The sequence below is a fragment of the Chiloscyllium punctatum genome, chromosome 2 (genome assembly GCF_047496795.1).
Source record: "Chiloscyllium punctatum isolate Juve2018m chromosome 2, sChiPun1.3, whole genome shotgun sequence".
Lineage (NCBI taxonomy): Eukaryota > Metazoa > Chordata > Chondrichthyes > Orectolobiformes > Hemiscylliidae > Chiloscyllium > Chiloscyllium punctatum.
This window is the reverse complement of record NC_092740.1, coordinates 31911214-31930547: the sequence shown is the minus strand read 5'-3', so window position 1 is coordinate 31930547 and position 19334 is coordinate 31911214. Positions and strand designations below refer to the sequence as shown.

General features: G+C 43.4%; 2 protein-coding genes across 2 annotated transcripts in view; both read right to left on the bottom strand.

The window, feature by feature from the left end:
• LOC140495749 (solute carrier family 22 member 4-like) overlaps positions 1 to 9348 on the bottom strand; it is a 37524-nt gene extending 28176 nt beyond the window's left edge. Inside the window, exon 1 of the mRNA XM_072594815.1 lies at positions 8965 to 9348. Within this exon, the coding sequence (XP_072450916.1) occupies positions 8965 to 9348 (384 nt within the window). The remainder of the gene's footprint in view (positions 1 to 8964) is intronic.
• Positions 9261 to 19334, bottom strand: part of trappc11 (trafficking protein particle complex subunit 11) — a 75111-nt gene continuing 65037 nt past the window's right edge. Inside the window, exon 30 of the mRNA XM_072594792.1 lies at positions 9261 to 9416. Coding sequence (XP_072450893.1) covers positions 9351 to 9416 — 66 coding nt within the window. The 3' untranslated portion in view covers positions 9261 to 9350. The remainder of the gene's footprint in view (positions 9417 to 19334) is intronic.

The window sequence follows — 19334 nt, the reverse complement described above, 5'->3', positions numbered from 1 at the left end:
AAACCCTGGAATTCCCAGTGACAGATTTTGCAAGACCTGGGACATCCTCTGACCTGTTTGGCAGGAATTTCAATCATTACTCATTTTAACAGTCCAAGCCAAAATCATTGTCCAGGTCTTTTTCCTTTCAGGCACAGATTTCAATAACTGCTCAGGACCATTCACACCACCTCTCTGTGCTAACAGCAGCATAAAACAAGAAATACCTGCAAATCAGGTCTTATTTGAGAAGAGGAGGTCAGTGTTAAAGCATAGCCTTCTTAAACATGTGCCTCCAGGAGAGGCATAGTCTGTCCTTCTTGAGATACTCAAAAGAAAAGTGAAAGATGATAATCAGTAAACATAAGCCGAAATGCCAATGCAATTAAAATGGACACAGCAAAGTATTGAGAAAACAAAAGTACCAGAAGACTGCTTTCTCCTGATGCTGATCTACTCGAGTTATTTGCAAATGGACCTTCCCGATCAATGATGTCTTTAACAGGCATTGAGAGTAGAGTGGTGCTGGAAAACCACAACAGGTCAGGCAGCATCCGAGGAGTAGGAAAATCAACATTTCGGGCAAAAGCCCTTTATCAGGAATGAAGCAGGGAGCCTCCAGGGTGGAGGGATAAATAGGAGGGGGGAGGTTGCTGGGGAGAAGGTAGCAAAGTGTACAATAGGTGGAGGGGGGTGGGGATGAACGTGATAGGTCAGAGAGGAGGGTGGAGCGGATAGGTGGGAAGGGAGATTGGCAGGTAGGGCAGGTCATGACGATGGTGCTGAGCTGGAAGGTTGGACCTGGGGTAAGGTGGAGTGGGAGGGAAAATGACGAAACTGGTGAAATCCACATTGATGCCCTGGGGTTGAAGTGTTGCAAGGCGTAAGATGAGGCGTCAGGTGGTGAGGGTGTGGCAGTGGAGGAGGCCCAGGACCTGCATGTCCTCAGCAGAGTGGGAGGGGGAGTTGAAATGTTGGGCCACGGGGCGGTGTGGTTGATTGGTGCAGGTGTCCCAGAGATATTCCCTGAAGCGCTCTGTGAGAAGGCGTCCAGTCTCCCCAATGTAGAGGAGACCACATTGGGAGCAATGGATACAATAAATGACATTGGTGGATGTGCAAGTAAAACTTTAATGGATGTGGAAGGCTCCTTTGGGGCCTTGAATGGAGGTGTGGGCGCAGGTTTTGCAATTTCTGTGGTGGAAGGGGAAGGTGCCAGGAGAGGAGGGTGGGTTGTTGGGGGGCGTGGACCCAACCAGGTAGTCCCAGAAGGAGCGGTCTTTGCGGAAAGCGGAAAGGGGTGGGGAGGGAAATATATCCCTGATGATGGGGTCCGTTTGGAGGTGGTAAAAATGTCGGTGGATGGTGTGGTTTATACGAAGATTGGTAGGGTGGAAGGTGAGGACCAGGGGGTTCTGTCTTTGTTATGGTTGGAGGGGTGGGGTTTGAGGGCGGAGGTGCGGGATGTGGATGAGATGTGGATAGCATCTTCAACCACGTGGGATGGGAAATTGCGGTCTTTAAAGGAGGCCATCTGGTGTGTTCTGTGGTGGAACTGGTCCTCCTGGGAGCAGACATGGCAGAGGCGGAGGAATTGGGAATACGGGATAGCATTTTTGCAGCAGGTAGGGTGCAAGAAGGTGTAATCCAGGTAGCTGTGGAAGTCGGTGAGTTTGTAAAAAATGTCAGTGTCAAGTCGGTCGCCATTGATGGAGCTGGCGTTGGTCGGCCTGCCCAGTGTAGAATTGTACAGCACAGGAAGGAGCCCATTGGCCCACAATGTTATGCCAAATACACCACCAAATGAAACTAATCCCTTCTGCATGCTCTTAGAACATATCCTTCCATTCTTCGCATATTCATGTCCCTTAAATGCCCCTATCGTATCTGCCTTTACCACCATCCCTAGCAGCATGTTCCACATTACTACTACCCTCTATGTAAAAAAACACTTGCCCTCACATCTCCTTTGAACTTGGCCCTCTAACCTTAAATGCATGCCCCCTATTACAGACATTTTGACTCTGGGAAAAGGTTCTGACCGTCAACCCCATCCATGCATCTCATAAATTTATAGACTTCTATCAAGTCTCCCCTCAGCCTCCGCCACTCCTCAGAAAATAACTCGAGATTTTCACACCTCTGCTTATAGCTCAAATCTTCTGATCCAGGCAGCAACCTAGTAAGCCACTTCTGCACCCTTTCCAAAGCTTCCATATCCTTCCTGTAATGTAGCGACCAGAACTAAACACAATACTCTAAGTGTGGCCTAACCAAAGTCTGTTAAAGTTGCACACTGTCAACTGCATAGGGACCTCTTTGAAAAGTAACAAATGACAGCCACAGGAGCCAATGGAGAATCACTGAAGATTGTGAACTTTCGAAATGGTTTTAGTGGCAAGTATTTTTGAACAGCAATTCTAACTTGAATATTTAGTAAAAGTGTATTTTAACTCTGTGGTGGTGGCTGGCATGTTGCTTTGTTATGTGACTGGAATCCATTTCTTCCATCAACGAGCATCAATCCATCACTCCCCTCTGCCTTGTCATAGTTTTATTGTCTGCTCCAGAGTGCTTCAGAGGCAGGAACAGATGTTTCGCCATCACATTCGATTTCTGAATTTGTACTGACTACCAAATTTTGCACTACTGTATCTTCATTCCTCCTGACCTTGGGTCCATAATAAGCACCTTTGAGAACCCACCAGTTAAAAGCCTCCAGTAAAGCCAGTAGTGATGGAGAAACAGAAAAATTCTGCTGGGAATGCATTACCCTGTCCCACCCACAAAGAACTGCCCTTGGTCTTACTTCGTTGTGATCTTAAACAGTGTCTGCAGTCTGTGTTGGCTAATCCAAAAAGACAAAAGAAATCCCTTGTCATTTTTACATTGCTGATGTTTAACAATCATGACAATTTTAGCAGCAAGGTGGTGCACAGGCTCTCTCCTGATGTGCCTTGGGCTACTTTATGATATTAAAAAGCCTTTGCTTAAACATGAAACTTTCTTTTCATTGGATGTGGGCCAGCATTTATCACCTATCCTTAATTGCCAAGACAGCAATTAGGAGTCAACCATATTGCTATGGCTTGGAGTCACATATAGGCCAAGTCAGGTAAGGCTGGCAGATTTCCTCCCCTAAAGGAACCAGATGGGTTTTTACAACAGTAGTAATGTGATTAGGCCAGCATTTTTTAATTGAATTCAAATGTCACCATCTTTCATGGTAGGAACGCATGTCCCTGGAACATTAGTCTAGGGTCCTCATTACTCATCCAGTGACATTACCACCAAGCCACGGCCTCCCCTTATTGTTGTCACTGCAGGCAGCAGAGAGCCTACTTACAGACAATGTTAAGGGAACATCCCTGCCAGTGACAGCTGTGCTCCAACTCTGCCCTTTTGAGCAACCCCCACTTTTTATCAATTGCTCCAGCATTCCATTCCCTAATCCAGAAACTCTGGAGAAGTGTTCGAAAGGAAATTCATGTCCCCTCTCCCCAAAGCCTTCTGGAAGATCTGTCTCTCTGACTAGGCTGGAGGTCAGGTGCCATACTTTAATCTTTTGTTCAGTGAAATCACATCTTCTAACTCACACCGAGTGTTTCAAGATGTTTCATTAGGTTTAGGACACTAAACAAATCAAAGTTACTTTGCTGTTGCTGGAAAATGTGGGTTTGGAATTCAGTTGTATTGCTACAGATGGGAAACTTTTTTTTGACACTATGGATTGTATCAGTGCCTCAATACAGTATAGTCATTCAGTAACAGTGAAGCCGCGGGGAACTTGTTTCCAACTCATGATCGCCAAGACCCCTAGATTGCCCCTTTGAGGCTTGCCGCACCTTTGTACCATTTGGGCAATTAGCAGGCTTTCCTTGGAAATTACAGACCTCTCCCAATGGCAGGAGACTCCATGATATCAAAGGCAGTGCTGTTGCCAGTTCTATACCCACCTGAAGTTTCTGGTTGGTTCAGTGATGGTTTGAGGGGGTTGCAGGTGCAAGCGGTGTTAAAAAAAACACCTGGCCAATCATCCTTTTCCAATGGCAGATACCATGATCAGGCACTGAATAACTTTCAACAAAGAACCCAGACTTGAGAGCCCAGATGGTATTGAAGGATTCAACAGGCATCTATTACAAAACATTATACACACAGTTATACATACAACTGCTTAGTCACTAACCCCACTATCCCTGCCATCTTTCTCCAGAGCTGCTAAACGTCAGATTATTTTCCTCGAAAAGCTCATTTGATCGCATTCCCACTTCTGAGTGAGTGTCAGGGACTAGAGTTCTGACTTCTCAAATGAATGGATGTTTTTCTCCAATTTGCTTCATCACTGAGTCTTTGAGAGGGAGGGGAGGGTTTAAGGCACCTAAGCACCACATTCAAAGATAACTAGCAATCAAAAATGCTGCCTTTGGGAGCACTGCCCTCATCCCAAAATTTAGTTTTACAACAGGCTTTTCTTTTAAAAACAGCATACCTGAACTTGAATTAAACCCTCGAAGTGAAGATGTTTCAACCCATTTTCTCACAGTTTAAAATTTAAAACAGTGGAAAAGAAACTTGTCACAAATGAGAGAGAGTATGCCTGCCCCAAGCTGTAATAATGTACTCTCAATCCGTTGTTTCAGATGTATTACCTCTGATCTTCCCTCCATCAGGAGGTCAGAACTGGGGATGTTCACTGAATATTGCATAATGTTCAGCACTACTCACAACTCCTCAGATACTGAAAGAGTCCATGTTCAAATTCAGTAAGAACCTGAACAATGTGAAGAATGTGAATAAAATGAGGACAAGCTAGCAAGTGTTATGGACCAGAACGAACCCGCTCACTACATATTAAGGAGATAGCCTCGACCCTAACTTTTTCTTATTTTAAAGGCAAGTGCCAAGGTACAACTGGATTGATCAAAGGACCACTTTATTCATATACTATACTTAAAATACAACAAAAGAAAAAAGAAATTCAAATAACACTACTGGAAGACTTTACAGAATAATAGATTATTAACCACTACAAACTATAGTTCCAGTATAGTAACATCCTATAAACAAACCCTTGGCAAAAGGCAAATTCAGAAAAATAGATTGTCTCACACGCAATTCTCCAGTTAAGGAGGATAACATCAACAGCAAACTCAGAGACAGAGAGAGATGTTCTGCGGTTTCTAACCCCAGCTCCAAGACACCAGCAGCTGCTACTGAAAAACTAAAACTAAAACTAAATATTCTGATTATGTGGAAACTTGACCATTCAGGCTGTTTTTATTATTCCAACCTTTTAGAAGAAGGCCAAGGCCTCACAAATTGATTTCTTTATCGGCTTTCAATAGACAGCTCTGCACCTTAGTCTTAAAATCTCTCTTAAAAAAAATCCAAGACAAAATACATTTCTTAAATCCATAGTTTTGTCACACTGGCAACATAAAAGAAGAGTGGAAGAGTTTTTTTTAAGATAGATAAAAGGTAAGAGATAGGCAAGAATGGAAATTGGATGACTGGAAAATGAGGCTGGAGAAATAATAATGGGGAACATAGCAATGGCAGAGGAACTGAACTGGGACTTTGCTTCAGCAGCATACCAGAACTTCGAGAGAATCAGGACAGAGGTGAATCTAGTAGCCATCACTAAGGAGGCGTTTCAGATGCTGAAAGGTCTGAAAGCAGATAAATCATTCCTGACGAAGGGCTTATGCCCGAAACTTCAATTCTCCTGCACCTCAGATGCTGTCTGACCCTGCTGTGTTTTTCCAGCACCACCCTAATCCTGACTCTGATCTCCAGCATCTGCAGTCCTCACTTTCAACAAGGATAGGAGAGTAGGCAAAGACATGGCAGATGGAATATAATGTGGGAAAGTCTTAGGCTATGCACTTTGATATAAAGAACAGATGTGTAGACTATTATCTAATTGACAAAAGGACTCAAACCAGATGCACAAAGGGACTTAGCAGTCTGCATTCAGGATTCTCTTAAGGTTAACATACAGATGCAATTGGCAGTCAGGAAGACAAATTCAATGTTAGTATTCATAGAAGCAAAGAATCCCTACAGGGTGGAAACGGGTCATTTGGCCCAAGTCCACACTGACCTTCTGAAGAGTAACTCACCCAGATCCATTCCACTACCCTATTACTCCACATTTCCCCTGACTAATGCACCTAACCTATATATCCCTGAACACTATGGGTAATTCACTACAGCCAATTCACCTAACCTGCACATCTTTGAAATGTGAGAGGAAACACACGCAGGCATGAGGAGAAAACTCCACACAGACAGTCGCCCGAGACTGGAATCGAATCTGGGTCCCTGGCACTGTGAAGCAGTATTGCTAACCACTGAGCCACCATGCCACCCTGTATTTAAGAGGGCTAGAATACAACAGCAGGTATATACTGCTAAATGCTCCATAACACACTGGTCAGACCCCTTTTTGAACATTGTGAACTATTCTGGGCTCCATATCGATGGAAGGACTTGCTGGCATTGGAGGGGATCCAGAATAGGTTTACATGAATGGGCCCAGGGATGAAGGGCTTGTCATTTGAGAAGCAGTTGACGACTCTGGATCTGTACTCAATGTAGTTTAGAAGGATGACATGGGGGTGAGGAGTGGGGAGGATCTCACTGAACCTTACAAAGTTCTGAAAGGCCAGGATAGAGTGGATGTAGAGAAGATGTTTCAATATGGAGGAGAGACTAGGACCCAAGGGCACAGCCTTAGAGTGAACAGAGATGAGAAATGTCTTCACTCAGAGGGTGGTTAATCGTGGAACTCATGGCCTCCATTTCCTTTTGTGGCAAAGTCATTGACTGTGTTTAAGATAGAGATTGATAGGTTCTTGATTACTAAGGGGATCAAGAGTTACAGGGAGAAACATATACGCTATGATCGAATGGCACAGCCGACTCAATGGGCCAAATGGCCTGATTCTGCTCTTAAATCTTATGTCTTGCGTTGGCAAGTAATATTCATGCCAGACAAAGACCATTTCTAACTACGCAGAATTCAACCATCGTCCCTTGACATTACCTTCACTGAAATCCCCTGTACCAACATCCTAGGGACTAGCATTGACCAGCAACTGAACTCCACCAGCTATAAAAAATACTGTGGCAATAGGCGAAGGACTAAAGGTAAGAATTTTATGAAAGTATCTCACTTCCTGTCTGCCCACCGTCATTAGGAGTCTGAAGGGGGTCAGTTAGTTGGACAGCTGGTTTGCAAGACAGAATGATGCCAACAGCATGGGTTCAATCCCTACACTGACTGTGGAAACCATGATGGTCCCTCCTACTCAAACCTGAGGGCTTTTGCGGTATAGTGTCTGCAACTCTAGGCTAGGAGGTCCAGGTTCAAGTCCCATCTGCTTCAAAGGTGTGTATTGATATTTCTGAACAGGTTGATTAGAATTTTATTTTGACAAAGGTAGTGTGAAGAAATACGCTTGACTGAATGAATGTAGCTGCAACAACACAAGAAGCTTGACACCAACCAAAAGAAAGAAGCCTGCTTGACTAACACTTCTTTCATCACTGATGCATGACAACAGCAGTGGGCACCATCTACAAGGTACACTGCTGTAACTCACCCAGGCTCTTTCAACAGTAACTTCCAAACCTGTTACTTCTAACACTTTGAAGGTGCAGAGCAGTAAAACACAGGGAACACCACCACCTGCATATTTCCCTTTAAGCCACTCACCTCCATGACTTAGCACTACATCACCATTCCTTCACTGGCACTAGGTTAAAATCCTGAAACTTCGTAACAGCACTCTGTGTCCTGATACCCCAATGACTGCAGCAATGCAAAAGGGCAGCTTATCACCACCTTATCAAGGATAATTCGGAATGGGAAATAAGTGCTGAGTTAGCCAAGACATCTGGATCTGAAGAAAGAATATTTTAAGTGAGTGTCACAATGGCTTCTCAGAAAAACAGAGGAAGACTGTAATAATGGCGACATCTGCCATGTGGATTACTGTTAGCTGGATTCTTTAAAACAGTCAGTGTAAATCATTTTTAACGATTCTCACCTAAATTGTTTGAGGTTTAAATTATTTGCTATAAACTACAAATTAAACGTTTCATGCCATGACTATTGGTGGAAAAGTGTGCAAAACTGGTTGAGTCAAGCACATTATTTGCACCAGCGAGTACACATTATTAGCCATCCTCTGCCCTTAAAATCTTTCACTTACTTTAATTGATAATAATTACATCTTAAAAACTTCAGAATGGACTGGGAACGAGCAAACAGAGATCAGAAACAGTCTTTCTCTCTATCCCAAAACCATCCTAACCTTCAAATATAGTTGTATCACATCATGTGTTCCCTAGAAATTCCCTCCCTAATGGCATTGTGGGTCAACCCACAGAAGGTGGACTGCAGCGGTACAAAAAGGCAGATCACACCACTGTCTCAAGGGACAGGCAATAAACACAGGTCAGTCAGTGATGCACACATCCCACAAATGAATAAAAACAATGCAGCTCGATCCTTACATTTTCCTCCCTGCCCCCACCCAAAAAATAACATACAAATCACTGTAAATGCTCACAAGACTCTCCTGATAATGTTTGTGGCATCTTTGGTTTCTTTTCCAGTATCCAAAATCCAAACTGCTAGACCCTAGGAAGCCTTACCTGCAGGTCCAGGGAACTAAACCTCTCAAAATATAGCTTGAAACCTATATTTGTGAATCAAGACCCCAGTTTGAGAAGGAGGGACCTTCACGGTTTTCCATAGTCAGCATGGGAATTGAATCCATGCTGTTGGCATCATTCTGCCTTGCAAATCAGCCGTCCAACTAACTGCATTTTCAAATCCAACAGGAGCTGAAAAAGTCCATGCCCTGGTAACCCCAATCTGCACAACGCCACGGCTCGTTTTTTTTAAAAAAAGACTCTCATTTAACATGAAGATCACTTAATAGTCTTAAAAAGACATTTAAAATCTCTTACCTCACTGACAATTGTAGAGATGTATCTATCTGTGCTGTACACCCAGCCGTCAACACATGGCTCTATTTCACGGGCTGTCTCACTGGAGCGGTCTCCTTCAAGAAATTTGAACTTGCTACACCTACTGTACACTTGCTCACCGTCCCTTTCTTCAATAGGGATCCGCAGACTCAGGTTCAGTGACGAGTTATTTCCTTCGAAGGTGGTATTTGGAGAGTCGGGCAGGCGGCAATGGTGCTGCGGGGTGTCTCCCACAAACACCACAGAGAGACCAGTGTAGCCGTTCGGGATGTTGATGACACTCAGCAAAAAGAATATCGTTTTCTGGAAGGGACCCCATGCTCCCAGGAAGGCAGTTAACTCATCATAATCTTGCACGTTCATCCTCACAAAAAGAGGACTCTCCTGGCCGACCGCAACTCACAAGTCATGCAAGTACAAGCTCTTCGAGTCTACAGAAGCAAAAGACAACGTTAATAAATAAAGTTTCTCATCAAAATCTGTCAACCACAGCAACTTCTCCAATGCAAATACAAAAGCCTTGCACAAGTAGTCTCCTGGTTGTTTGGATGCGCATGCTCGCAGGGGATGAAATTGTAACATGGAATTTTGATACTTTTGCTGACCACGTGCTTCAAGTTGCTTTAAAGACAACTTTCCCCTCTTTATCAAAATGCTGTTCAGCTTGTGTTGCATAACTATTGATGAGTCCGAATACCAGTTATTTACTGGCACAATCGCAGCCACAATGCTTTGTGAAGAGAGAATTTTTACTACACAAGAGTCAAGCAAAACGAACACTTTTTTATTCATTTTTGGGATGTGGGCATCGCTTCTTGGCCAGTATTTATTGTCCGTCCCTAGTTGCCCTTGAAATCGTGGTAATGGACTGCCTTCTTCAACTGCTGCAGTCCACCTGCTGTGGGTTGGCTTGCAATGCCATTGAGGAGAGAAATCCTAGGGAATGTTTCCAAGGCAAGATGGTGAGTGGCTTGGAGAGGGACTATTGGAGGTGATGGTATTCTCATGTATCTGCTGCCCTTGTCCTTCTCAATGGAAGTGCTCGTGGGTTTGAAAGGTGTTTTCAGAGAATCTTTGGTGAATTTCTGCAATGCATCTTGTAGATTGTACACAGTGCTGCTAGCAGTCAGCAGTGGAGGGATTGGATGCTTGTGGATGTGGTGCCAATAACAAGGAATGCTTTCTCCTGGGTGGCATCAAGCTTCTTGAGTGTTGTTGAAGCTGCACCTATCCAGGCAAGTGGGAGTATTCTATCACACTCCTGACTTCTGCCTTGTAGATAGTGGACAGGCTTTGAGGAGTTAGGAGGTGAGTTACTCAGCCAAATATTCTTAGCCTTTGCCTTGCTGTTGTAGCTACTACATTTATGTGGTGTGTCCAGTTGAGTTTCTGAACAATGATAACCACCAGGATGTTGATAGTGGGGGATTCAGTGATGGTAACACCATTGAATGACACAGGGCACTTGTTAATTTTGTTTTTATTTATTCACTGGATAAGGGTGTTACTGGTTAGGCCAGCATTTGTTACCCATTCCTACTGTCCAGAGGGCAGTTAAAGGTCAACCACATTATTGTAGGTCCAGAGTCACATGTAGACCAGACCAGGTAAGGATAGACCGGAAGGAGGCTGGAAGAACACAATAAGCCAGGCAGCATCAGGTGGTGGAGAAGTCGATATTTCAGGTGTAACCCTTCTTCAGGACTGGGGAGTGGGTGTAGGAGGAGCTACAGATAAATGGGGTAGCGGGGCAGAGTGGTGAAGCGGGGATAGGTGAAGACGGGCAGAGGGTTAGAGCTGGCTGGTTAATAGGATGAATGAATTTGATTAGAGGGAGGAGGGGTGGGAGGGCAGATTATTTGAAATTGGAGAACTCACTGTTGAGTCCTCTGGCCTGTTTGCTGCCCAGATGGAAGATGAGGTGTTGTTCCTCCAATTTGCACTGTGGTTAGTTTTGAATATAGAGGAAGCCAAGTATGGTCATGTCAGAAAGGGAGTAGTTGGGGGAATTGAAATGTGTGGGGACCGAACGTAAATTCAGGGAATGGTTCACGGAGCATCGCAGCTGGGTCCACAGTCACCAGTCTCTGCATCCAACACATCATCCTCAAATGCTTCTGCCAACTCCAACTAGACTCCACCATCAAGAACATCTTCCCCCTCCTCTCCCTTCCACAAGGACCGTTCCCTTCAACAGTCCTTTGTCTGTGGGGAGAACAGCACAAACTATCATGATCCTGCGGTACCTTCCCCTGCAACCGGAAAAGATACAAAACCTGCCAGTACACCACACTTCTCCCCCCCCCACCCCCACCTCCATCCAGGGTCCTAACCAGTCCTTCCACATGAGACAGAAGTTCACCTGCCTCTTCTCCAACCTAGTTTACTGCATCTTGTGTCCCCAATGTGGCCTTCTCTACATTGGGGAGACCGAATATAAACTTAGGGAATGGTTCACTGAGCTGGGCTGCAGGGGCTGACTGACCTCCCAGTCACCACCCAGTTCAATACCTCCAACCTGGAATTTTGAATTCCGGCATCTGCAGTTTTATTTTGCTTCAGACCAGGTAAGGATGTCCATTTCCTTCACTGAAGGACATTAGTGAGCCAGATGAGTTTTTCTGATAATTGACAGTGGATTCATGGTCATTGTCTTTTCTTGGTGATGGTCGTAGCCTGGAAATTTTGTGGTGCAAATGTTACTTGTCAGCCTAAGCCTGGAGATTGACCAGATCTTATTGCATTTGAAAATGGACTGCTTCAGTCGCAAATGGTGCGGAACATTGTTCAATCATCGGTGAATATCCTCACTTCTGAACTTATGACGGAGGGAAGGTCATTGATGAAGCAGCTGAAAATGGTTGGCCTTCGTTCTTCCTCTTTCCCTCACCCACTACCCTGAGAAACTCCCACAGAGATGTCCTGGAGCTGAGATGACTGATCTCCAACAACCAAGACCGTCTTTGACAAATGGTCAGTTAAACTCGAAATGTCAGCTCTTTTCTCTCCTTACAGATGCTGCCAAACCTGCTGATATTTTCCAGCATTTTATCTTTTGGTTTCAGATTCTAGCATCTGCAGTAATTTGCTTTTATTTAAGTTGTTTTTACCAAGACCTTTTTCCCGTGTGTTAGGTATGTCTCCAACCACCAGAGATTATGGTCCCTGATTCCAGTTTTGCTAGGGCTCCTTGATGCCATATTTATTCAAGTGTCGGCTTGATTAAAAGTGCAGTCACTCTCCCCTCACCTCTAAAATTCAGCTTTATTTGACCATGTTTGTAAAAAAGCTATAATGAGGTCAAGAGCGGAGTGGACCTGGCAGAAGCCAAACTAGGCATCACTGAGCAGGTTATTGCTATATGTGCTGCTTGATAGCACTGTTGATGATTTATCCTGCTGTTTATGTACAGGACATACTTGGGCAATTTTCCACCTTGTTGGATAGATGTGAGTGTTGTAACTGTACTCTAACAAGTTTGTTTGGGGAGCAACTTGATCTGGAGCACAATACTTCAGTAGCATTGCTGTAATGTTATCAGGGCCTGTAGATTTTGCAGTATTCAGCATCTTCATCTATTTTGTGATATCACATGGTGTGAATCAAATTAGCTAAAGACAGGTATGTGTAATGCTAGGAACCACTGGAGGAGGCCAAGATAGATCATCCACTCAGCACTTCCAGCTGAAGATTGCTGTGAATGCTTACCTCTTGCACTGATATGTTGGGCTTTTGCATCATTGAGGCTGGAAATATTTGTGGAGCCTTCTCCTCCAGGCAGTTGTTTAATTATCCACTACTATTCATGAATGGATGTGGCAGGACCAAAGAACTTAGATCTGATCTGTTGGTTATTGGATCACTTAGCTCTCTCTGTCATTGGCTGCTTATGTAGTTTGGCATGCAAGTAGTCCTGTTTAGTGACTTCACCAGGTTGACATCTCTTCTTCAGGTGTTCCTGGTACTGTTCTCCTGCACTGTCCATGGAACCAGGGTCAATCCCCTAGCTTCATGGTAACAGTTGAATGAGGGATATGCCAGGCCTTGAGGTTCCAGATTGTGCTAGAGTACAATTCTGCTGCTGTTGACGGCCTACATCACCTCTCAGATGCCCAGTTTTGAGTGACTAGATCTGCTTGAAGTCTGCACCATTTAGCACAGTTCTATCCATAGATGTTAGTGAGTTTTCTGCACTAAGTAGGAATGGAAGAATCTTCAGCTGGGTTCTAACCAATGTATCAGAAATCTTGGCATAGTTTCTTCGCTATTATAAGTTAGGTTAATAGAACCAAGGATCCTATATGTTTTCTTAAAAAAAACATCTCAACTTGTCTTGGTAACTTGTTTCTGACCAGATATTAGCAATGTGAATAAAATGGAGAAACATCCATACACAGTACTCCAAGATAATCATGAATTTCTATACCTGTGCTGCCAATAAAAATCTTGGAAAACCATGCAAAAATAAAAATGAAAACAAAAATACCTTGGATTATGGAAGTCTGAAATAAAACCAACAAGTACTCAGAACATTCCATGTCTTCGGAGAGAGCAGCAAGTTGGTGACCTTCGCTTGCCTCATCAATGCACAGCTCTTCCGTACGTCGGGTTTGTTTTTTTTCTGTCAGTTGGATTCAATGTCCATGCTACATTATCTCTAAACCATCTCTCCCATGCTGGCCATGTCGTTGAGTTTCCTGAGGATCCACTTTTGCTCCATTTCTCCATTTGCATGGTGTTTCTTAGTGACATCATTGGAAAGCATGAAGTCAGACAACACCAGGTTGTAGTCCAACAGGCTTATTTGAAATCACAAGCTTTCAGCATGATGCCCCTTTTTCAGATGAAGTCCTCTTTCCATTTGGTCAGACATTCCAGCCCAGGCAGCTTCCTAGTAAATCTCCTCTTCACCCCTCCAATGCAATCACATCTTTCCTGTAACGTGGTAACCAGAACTTCTCAGTACTCTAGTCACAGCTTAACCACCATTTCATACAATTTCTACATAGCCTCGCTGCTCTTGTATTCTGTGCCTCATAATAAAACCGAAAATCACATGACACCAGGTTATAGTCAAACAGGTTTGTTTGAAAATGCAAGCTTTTGAAGTGCTTCTCCTTTGTCAGGTAGGCAAGTATCACATGTACTTTAATCACCTTATCGACTTGTCCTACTACCTTTGGATATCTATGCAAATGCACATTAAGGTCCCTTTGATCTTCAGTACTTTTCGGGGTCCTACCATGCATTATGTAATACCTTGCCTTGTTATCCCTCCCTAAAAGCAATATCTTACACTCTTCTGGGTTGAATTCCATTTGCCATTTTCTCTCCAGTCACAGTCTGTCCATATCCTCCTCCAGTTTATGGCTATTCTCTTTACTGTTTCTGACTCCACCAAGTTTCATGTCATCGTAAACCTCTTGATTGTACCCCCACATCTCAATTCAAATCATTATCTTACACCACGCACAATGCATTCAGCATCAATCCTTGTGGAATGCCATTGGAAACAGACTTCCAGTAACACTATTACCCCTCTACCATTTACCCTCCTCTCCCTGCCTCTCAGACAATTTTTGATCCAATGTGCCACTTTGCTTGGTCCATGGGCTCTTACTGTCTTGACTAGTCTGCAGCCTCACCAAAAGCCTTGCTAAAGTCCATGTAGTCCACATCAAATGCTTTACCATTATCTGCACTTCTGGTTACTTGCTCAAAAAAAAAGTCAAATTTGTTAACTACAAGCTGTGACATAAATCTATGCTGATTCTTCCTGATTAATCTGCATCACTCCAAGTGCAAATACACTCTCTAACCTCAGATTAATTTCTAAAACTCCCCCCCCCAAAAAAAAAAATTGAGGGTGGCGTGGCTGACTTGTGATTCTTGATCTATTCTTTCGTCCTTTTTTTTTAAAAAAGTAGGGCAACTTGGGCCCAGAGAGGATTTGAGAATTACTGCCAGGGCTTCTGATATCTCTTCCCTTGCCTCAGCAGCTTGGGATATATTTCATCAGAACCAGCAGATTTATCCACTCTTTGGACCTCTCTCTCTCCCCTATTGTTTCAGTCCTCCACTTTAATGTATACATCAGTGTTCTTCTTTTCCATTATGAAGGATTATCCAGTCAGCCATGATCTCATTCAATGGTGAAACAGATGTAAAGGGATGGCCAACTTCTTTTCCCACATCTTATAGTTTTATAAGTGGACCGTTGAGCCAATTGGTAAGATTTGTCTTAATTATATCTTAGTTGCATCTGTCCATGACAATATTGATAAGTGCGACCACCAGACAGACCTTGTGGAGACACAGTCCTGCCTTCACATTGAGAATAATGTCCATTGTGCTGTGTGCCAACTTGCAACTTGCTGCTCTCTCCAAAGACATGGAATGTTCTGAGTACTTGTTGGTTTTATTTCAGATTTCCATAATCCAAGGTATTTTGATGGGTTTTTTTGCATAGTTTTCCAAGATTTTTATTGGTGGCACAGGTATAGAAATTCATGATTGTGTATGGATGTTTCTCCAAGATAGTACTTAAATTTTATTCACATTGCTAATATCTGGTCAGAAACAAGTTACCAAGAAAAGTTGAGATGGTTTTTTTTAAGAAAACATATAGGATCCTTGGTTCTATTAAGGGAGACCTAACATACAATAGCAAAGAAACTATGCCAAGACTTCTAATACACTGGTTAGAACACAGCAGGAAGACTCTTCCATTCCTACTTAGTGCAGAAAAGATACACTGGAACCAGGTAGGTTCCAGATAAATGGAGGCCCCAAATAAACTGGGATTATTGTCCCTTTGAGGAGAAAAGGTAGATTTGATGGAGGCAATCCAAATTTTCCTAAGAGTAAAGGAAGAGGACACAAACTCTTGCTGGAGCAGTGGAATAGGTAAGCAGAGCACTGACTTGAGGGAATGGATTAATCCTAATTGATGCTATTGTTACATCGCACCAGTATATTCCAAAGCTCCGCTGGCTGATAATCTCCCAATTTTCAGGTTCTAGAAACTAATCCAATCCTCAACTATCCATGATCCATAGGCTAACTCACATCAAATCCCATTCATCCATCACTCTAGTTCTCACTCACTCAAAGACTGCAGATAGAAAGCGCTTTCTATGACCGCTAAACATCTGAGAAAAGGCTTCACAGCCAACTATAACTGTAGTCATAACTGTAATTCAGAAAAATTGGCTTGGATTTTGTGAATAAACCCCTATCAAAAAACAAGACAATACTGACCAGATGAATCTGCTCTGGATGAATGTTTGCTCACTCAGTTGGAAGGTTCATTTTCAGACGTTTCATCACTATACTCTGACATCTTCAGTGAGCCTCTGGACTAAGCACTGCTGAGGATTCCTGCTTTCTATTTATATGTTTGGGTTGGTGATGTCATTTCCTGTGGTGATATAATTTCCTGTTCTTTTTTCAGGGGGTGGTAAATGGGGTCCAAGTCAGTGTGTTTGTTGATAGAACCTCAACCTGAGCTACGAATCTTCTCAAAACTCACTAACACCTATGGACAAAACTTACAGATAAACCAACAGAACACTCATGGGATCTCCGATATCAGGGTTCTTAGCAGAGACAGTAATGCAGAGACATGAACAAATAGCTCTGCCAACCATCCAACCCAAACTTTGTTTCATTTAGTGATGACAAAGGTGTCATCCTCATAATGGACCCAAGTAGAGGAAACCTTCAAGACTATTAGTAATACACTTACTGGTATAAAATTCACTAAGGAGGAAAACAACAACAAACTGCCATTCCTAGATGTCACAGTCGAGCGAACAGCCAATGGGCAACTTCAAACCAGTGTCTACAGGAAACAACACATACGGGCCAAATATTGAACTACAGAAACAATCATCCCAACATCCACAAATGAAGCTGCATCAGAATATTATTTCAATGAGTCAACACACTCTGCAGCATAGAGGAACTACACAGAGCAGAGGAAAATCACCTATCCAGCGTATTCAAAAAGAATGGGTACGCAATGAACACAGTCCACGGATTTCTCAGCAACAAACCCAAACAAGCAGACAAAACATGTCCAGAAACCCTAGCCACTGTCCCCTACAAAGACATCTCAGGAATGACTGCCAGACTACTCAGACCCCTTGGCATCATGGTAGCCCACAAAGCCACCACACTAAAACAGCAGCTAATGAACTTTAAAGACCCTGTACAGACAAGCAAAACTAATGTCATTTACAAAATACTGTGCAAGAATTGTAACAAACACTAAATTGGACAAACAGGCAGAAAACTAGCCACCAGGATTACATGAACATCAACTAGCTACAAAACGATATGACCCTCTCTCACTAGTATCCTTCCATACAGATAAGGACGGACACCACTCTGACTGGGACAACACATCCATCCTAGGACAAGCCAAACAGAGACACACATGAGAATTCCTAGAAGCATGGCATTCCAACCAGAACTCTATCAACAAACACTGACTTGGACCCCATTTACAACCGCCTGAAAGAGCAGGAAATGACATCACCACAGGAAATGACATCACCAACCCAAAGAAACCCAAACATATACATATAGAAAGCAGAAATCATCAGCAGTGCTTCATCCAGGGGCTCACTGAAGAAGTTAGCTAGTATGGTGACAAAATGTCTGAAAATGAACCTTCCAGCTCAGTGAGCAAACCTACATCCCAGAACCTCAACCTGAGCTCCAAATCTTCACAAAACCCACGAAAATCAATCTGCTTTTTAGTTATGAGAGATAAATATCGATCAGGGCACTAAGGACAACTAAACCATTCTTCTTGGAAAAAGCATCATGTAACCTTTACTTCCATTTGAAGGGGCAGATGCAACATTGGTTTGAATTCAAAGTTTGTGAGAAGATTTGTAGCTCAGGTGCTCGTTGTTGTGGTTCTGTTCGCCGAGCTGGGAATTTGTGTTGCAGACGTTTCGTCCCCTGTCTAGGTGACATCCTCAGTGCTTGGGAGCCTCCTGTGAAGCGCTTCTGTGTTGCTTCCTCCAGCATTTATAGCGGTTTGTCTTTGCCACTTCCGGTCATCAGTTCCAGCTGTCCTCTGCAGTGGCCGGTATATTGGTTCTGGGTCGATGTGTTTGTTGATAGAATCTGTGGATGAGTGCCATGCCTCTAGGAATTCCCTGACTGTTCTGTTTGGCTTGTCCTATAATAGTAGCGTTGTCCCAGTCGAACTCATGTTGCTTGTCATCTGTGTGTGTGGCTACTAAGGATAGCTGGTCGTGTCGTTTCGTGGCTAGTTGGTGTTCATGGATACAGATTGTTAGCTGTCTCCCTGTTTGTCCTATGTAGTGTTTTGTGCAGTCCTTGCATGGGATTTTGTACACTATGTTGGTTTTGCTCACAAACTGGCTAAAGAACTACAACAGAAACTGAAACACCTGATCAGCGGATCCAGACCCTCTATACAGTCAACATAGGAATTCATGGACATCATCAGAAATATACACAGACAAGGAAGAAACTATGGTCTCATTCATCCACTGTTCACCTGTATCAACAAAGCCCTAGCCAGAGAAACAATAACCAACCTGCTGGACATATAGAACAGACAACAAGACGGGGAACCTATAAACAAAGATTGCATACTCAAACTACTGGACCTGTGCCTCTCAACACACTTCACATTCAACAACCAAATATATGAACAAATCAACAGCACACCCATGGGCTCACCCATCTCTGGACTCTCAGCAGAAGCTGTAATGCAAAGATTAGAACAAACAGTCTTACTGCAAATTTAACCCAAACTCTGGGTCAGATATGTGGATGATACCTTTGTAATCATTAAAAACACAGAAATACAAAACACACATCGGATCAAAGCCACACTCACAGGAATCCAATTCACTAGAGAGGAAGAAAAAGACAACCAACTCCCATTCTTAGACATGATGGTACAGAGAACACCGAACGGAGAATTCACCACAAAAGGTATACAGGAAAGCCACATACACTGACCAAGTCCTGAACTACGAAAGCAACCACCCCAACACACACAAAAGAAGTTGCATCAAGACACTGTTCAAAAGGGCCACAACACCCTGCAGCTCAGCTGAACTGCAAAAAGAGGAAGAACAACACCTCTACAATGTATTCACCAAAAACGGATACCCCCGCAATTTCATCAACAGATGCCTAAGGGAAAGACACTGCACAGAATGTCAGCTTTGATGTTTCTGTGCATGTCCTAGAACCCTGTGATAGAGAGACAAGAGAGCAACCAAGTGGGGGACAGTTGTCAACACATTGATACACGGTCCCTGAACGTCATTCCCCAGCCACTCCTGACTTCCCAA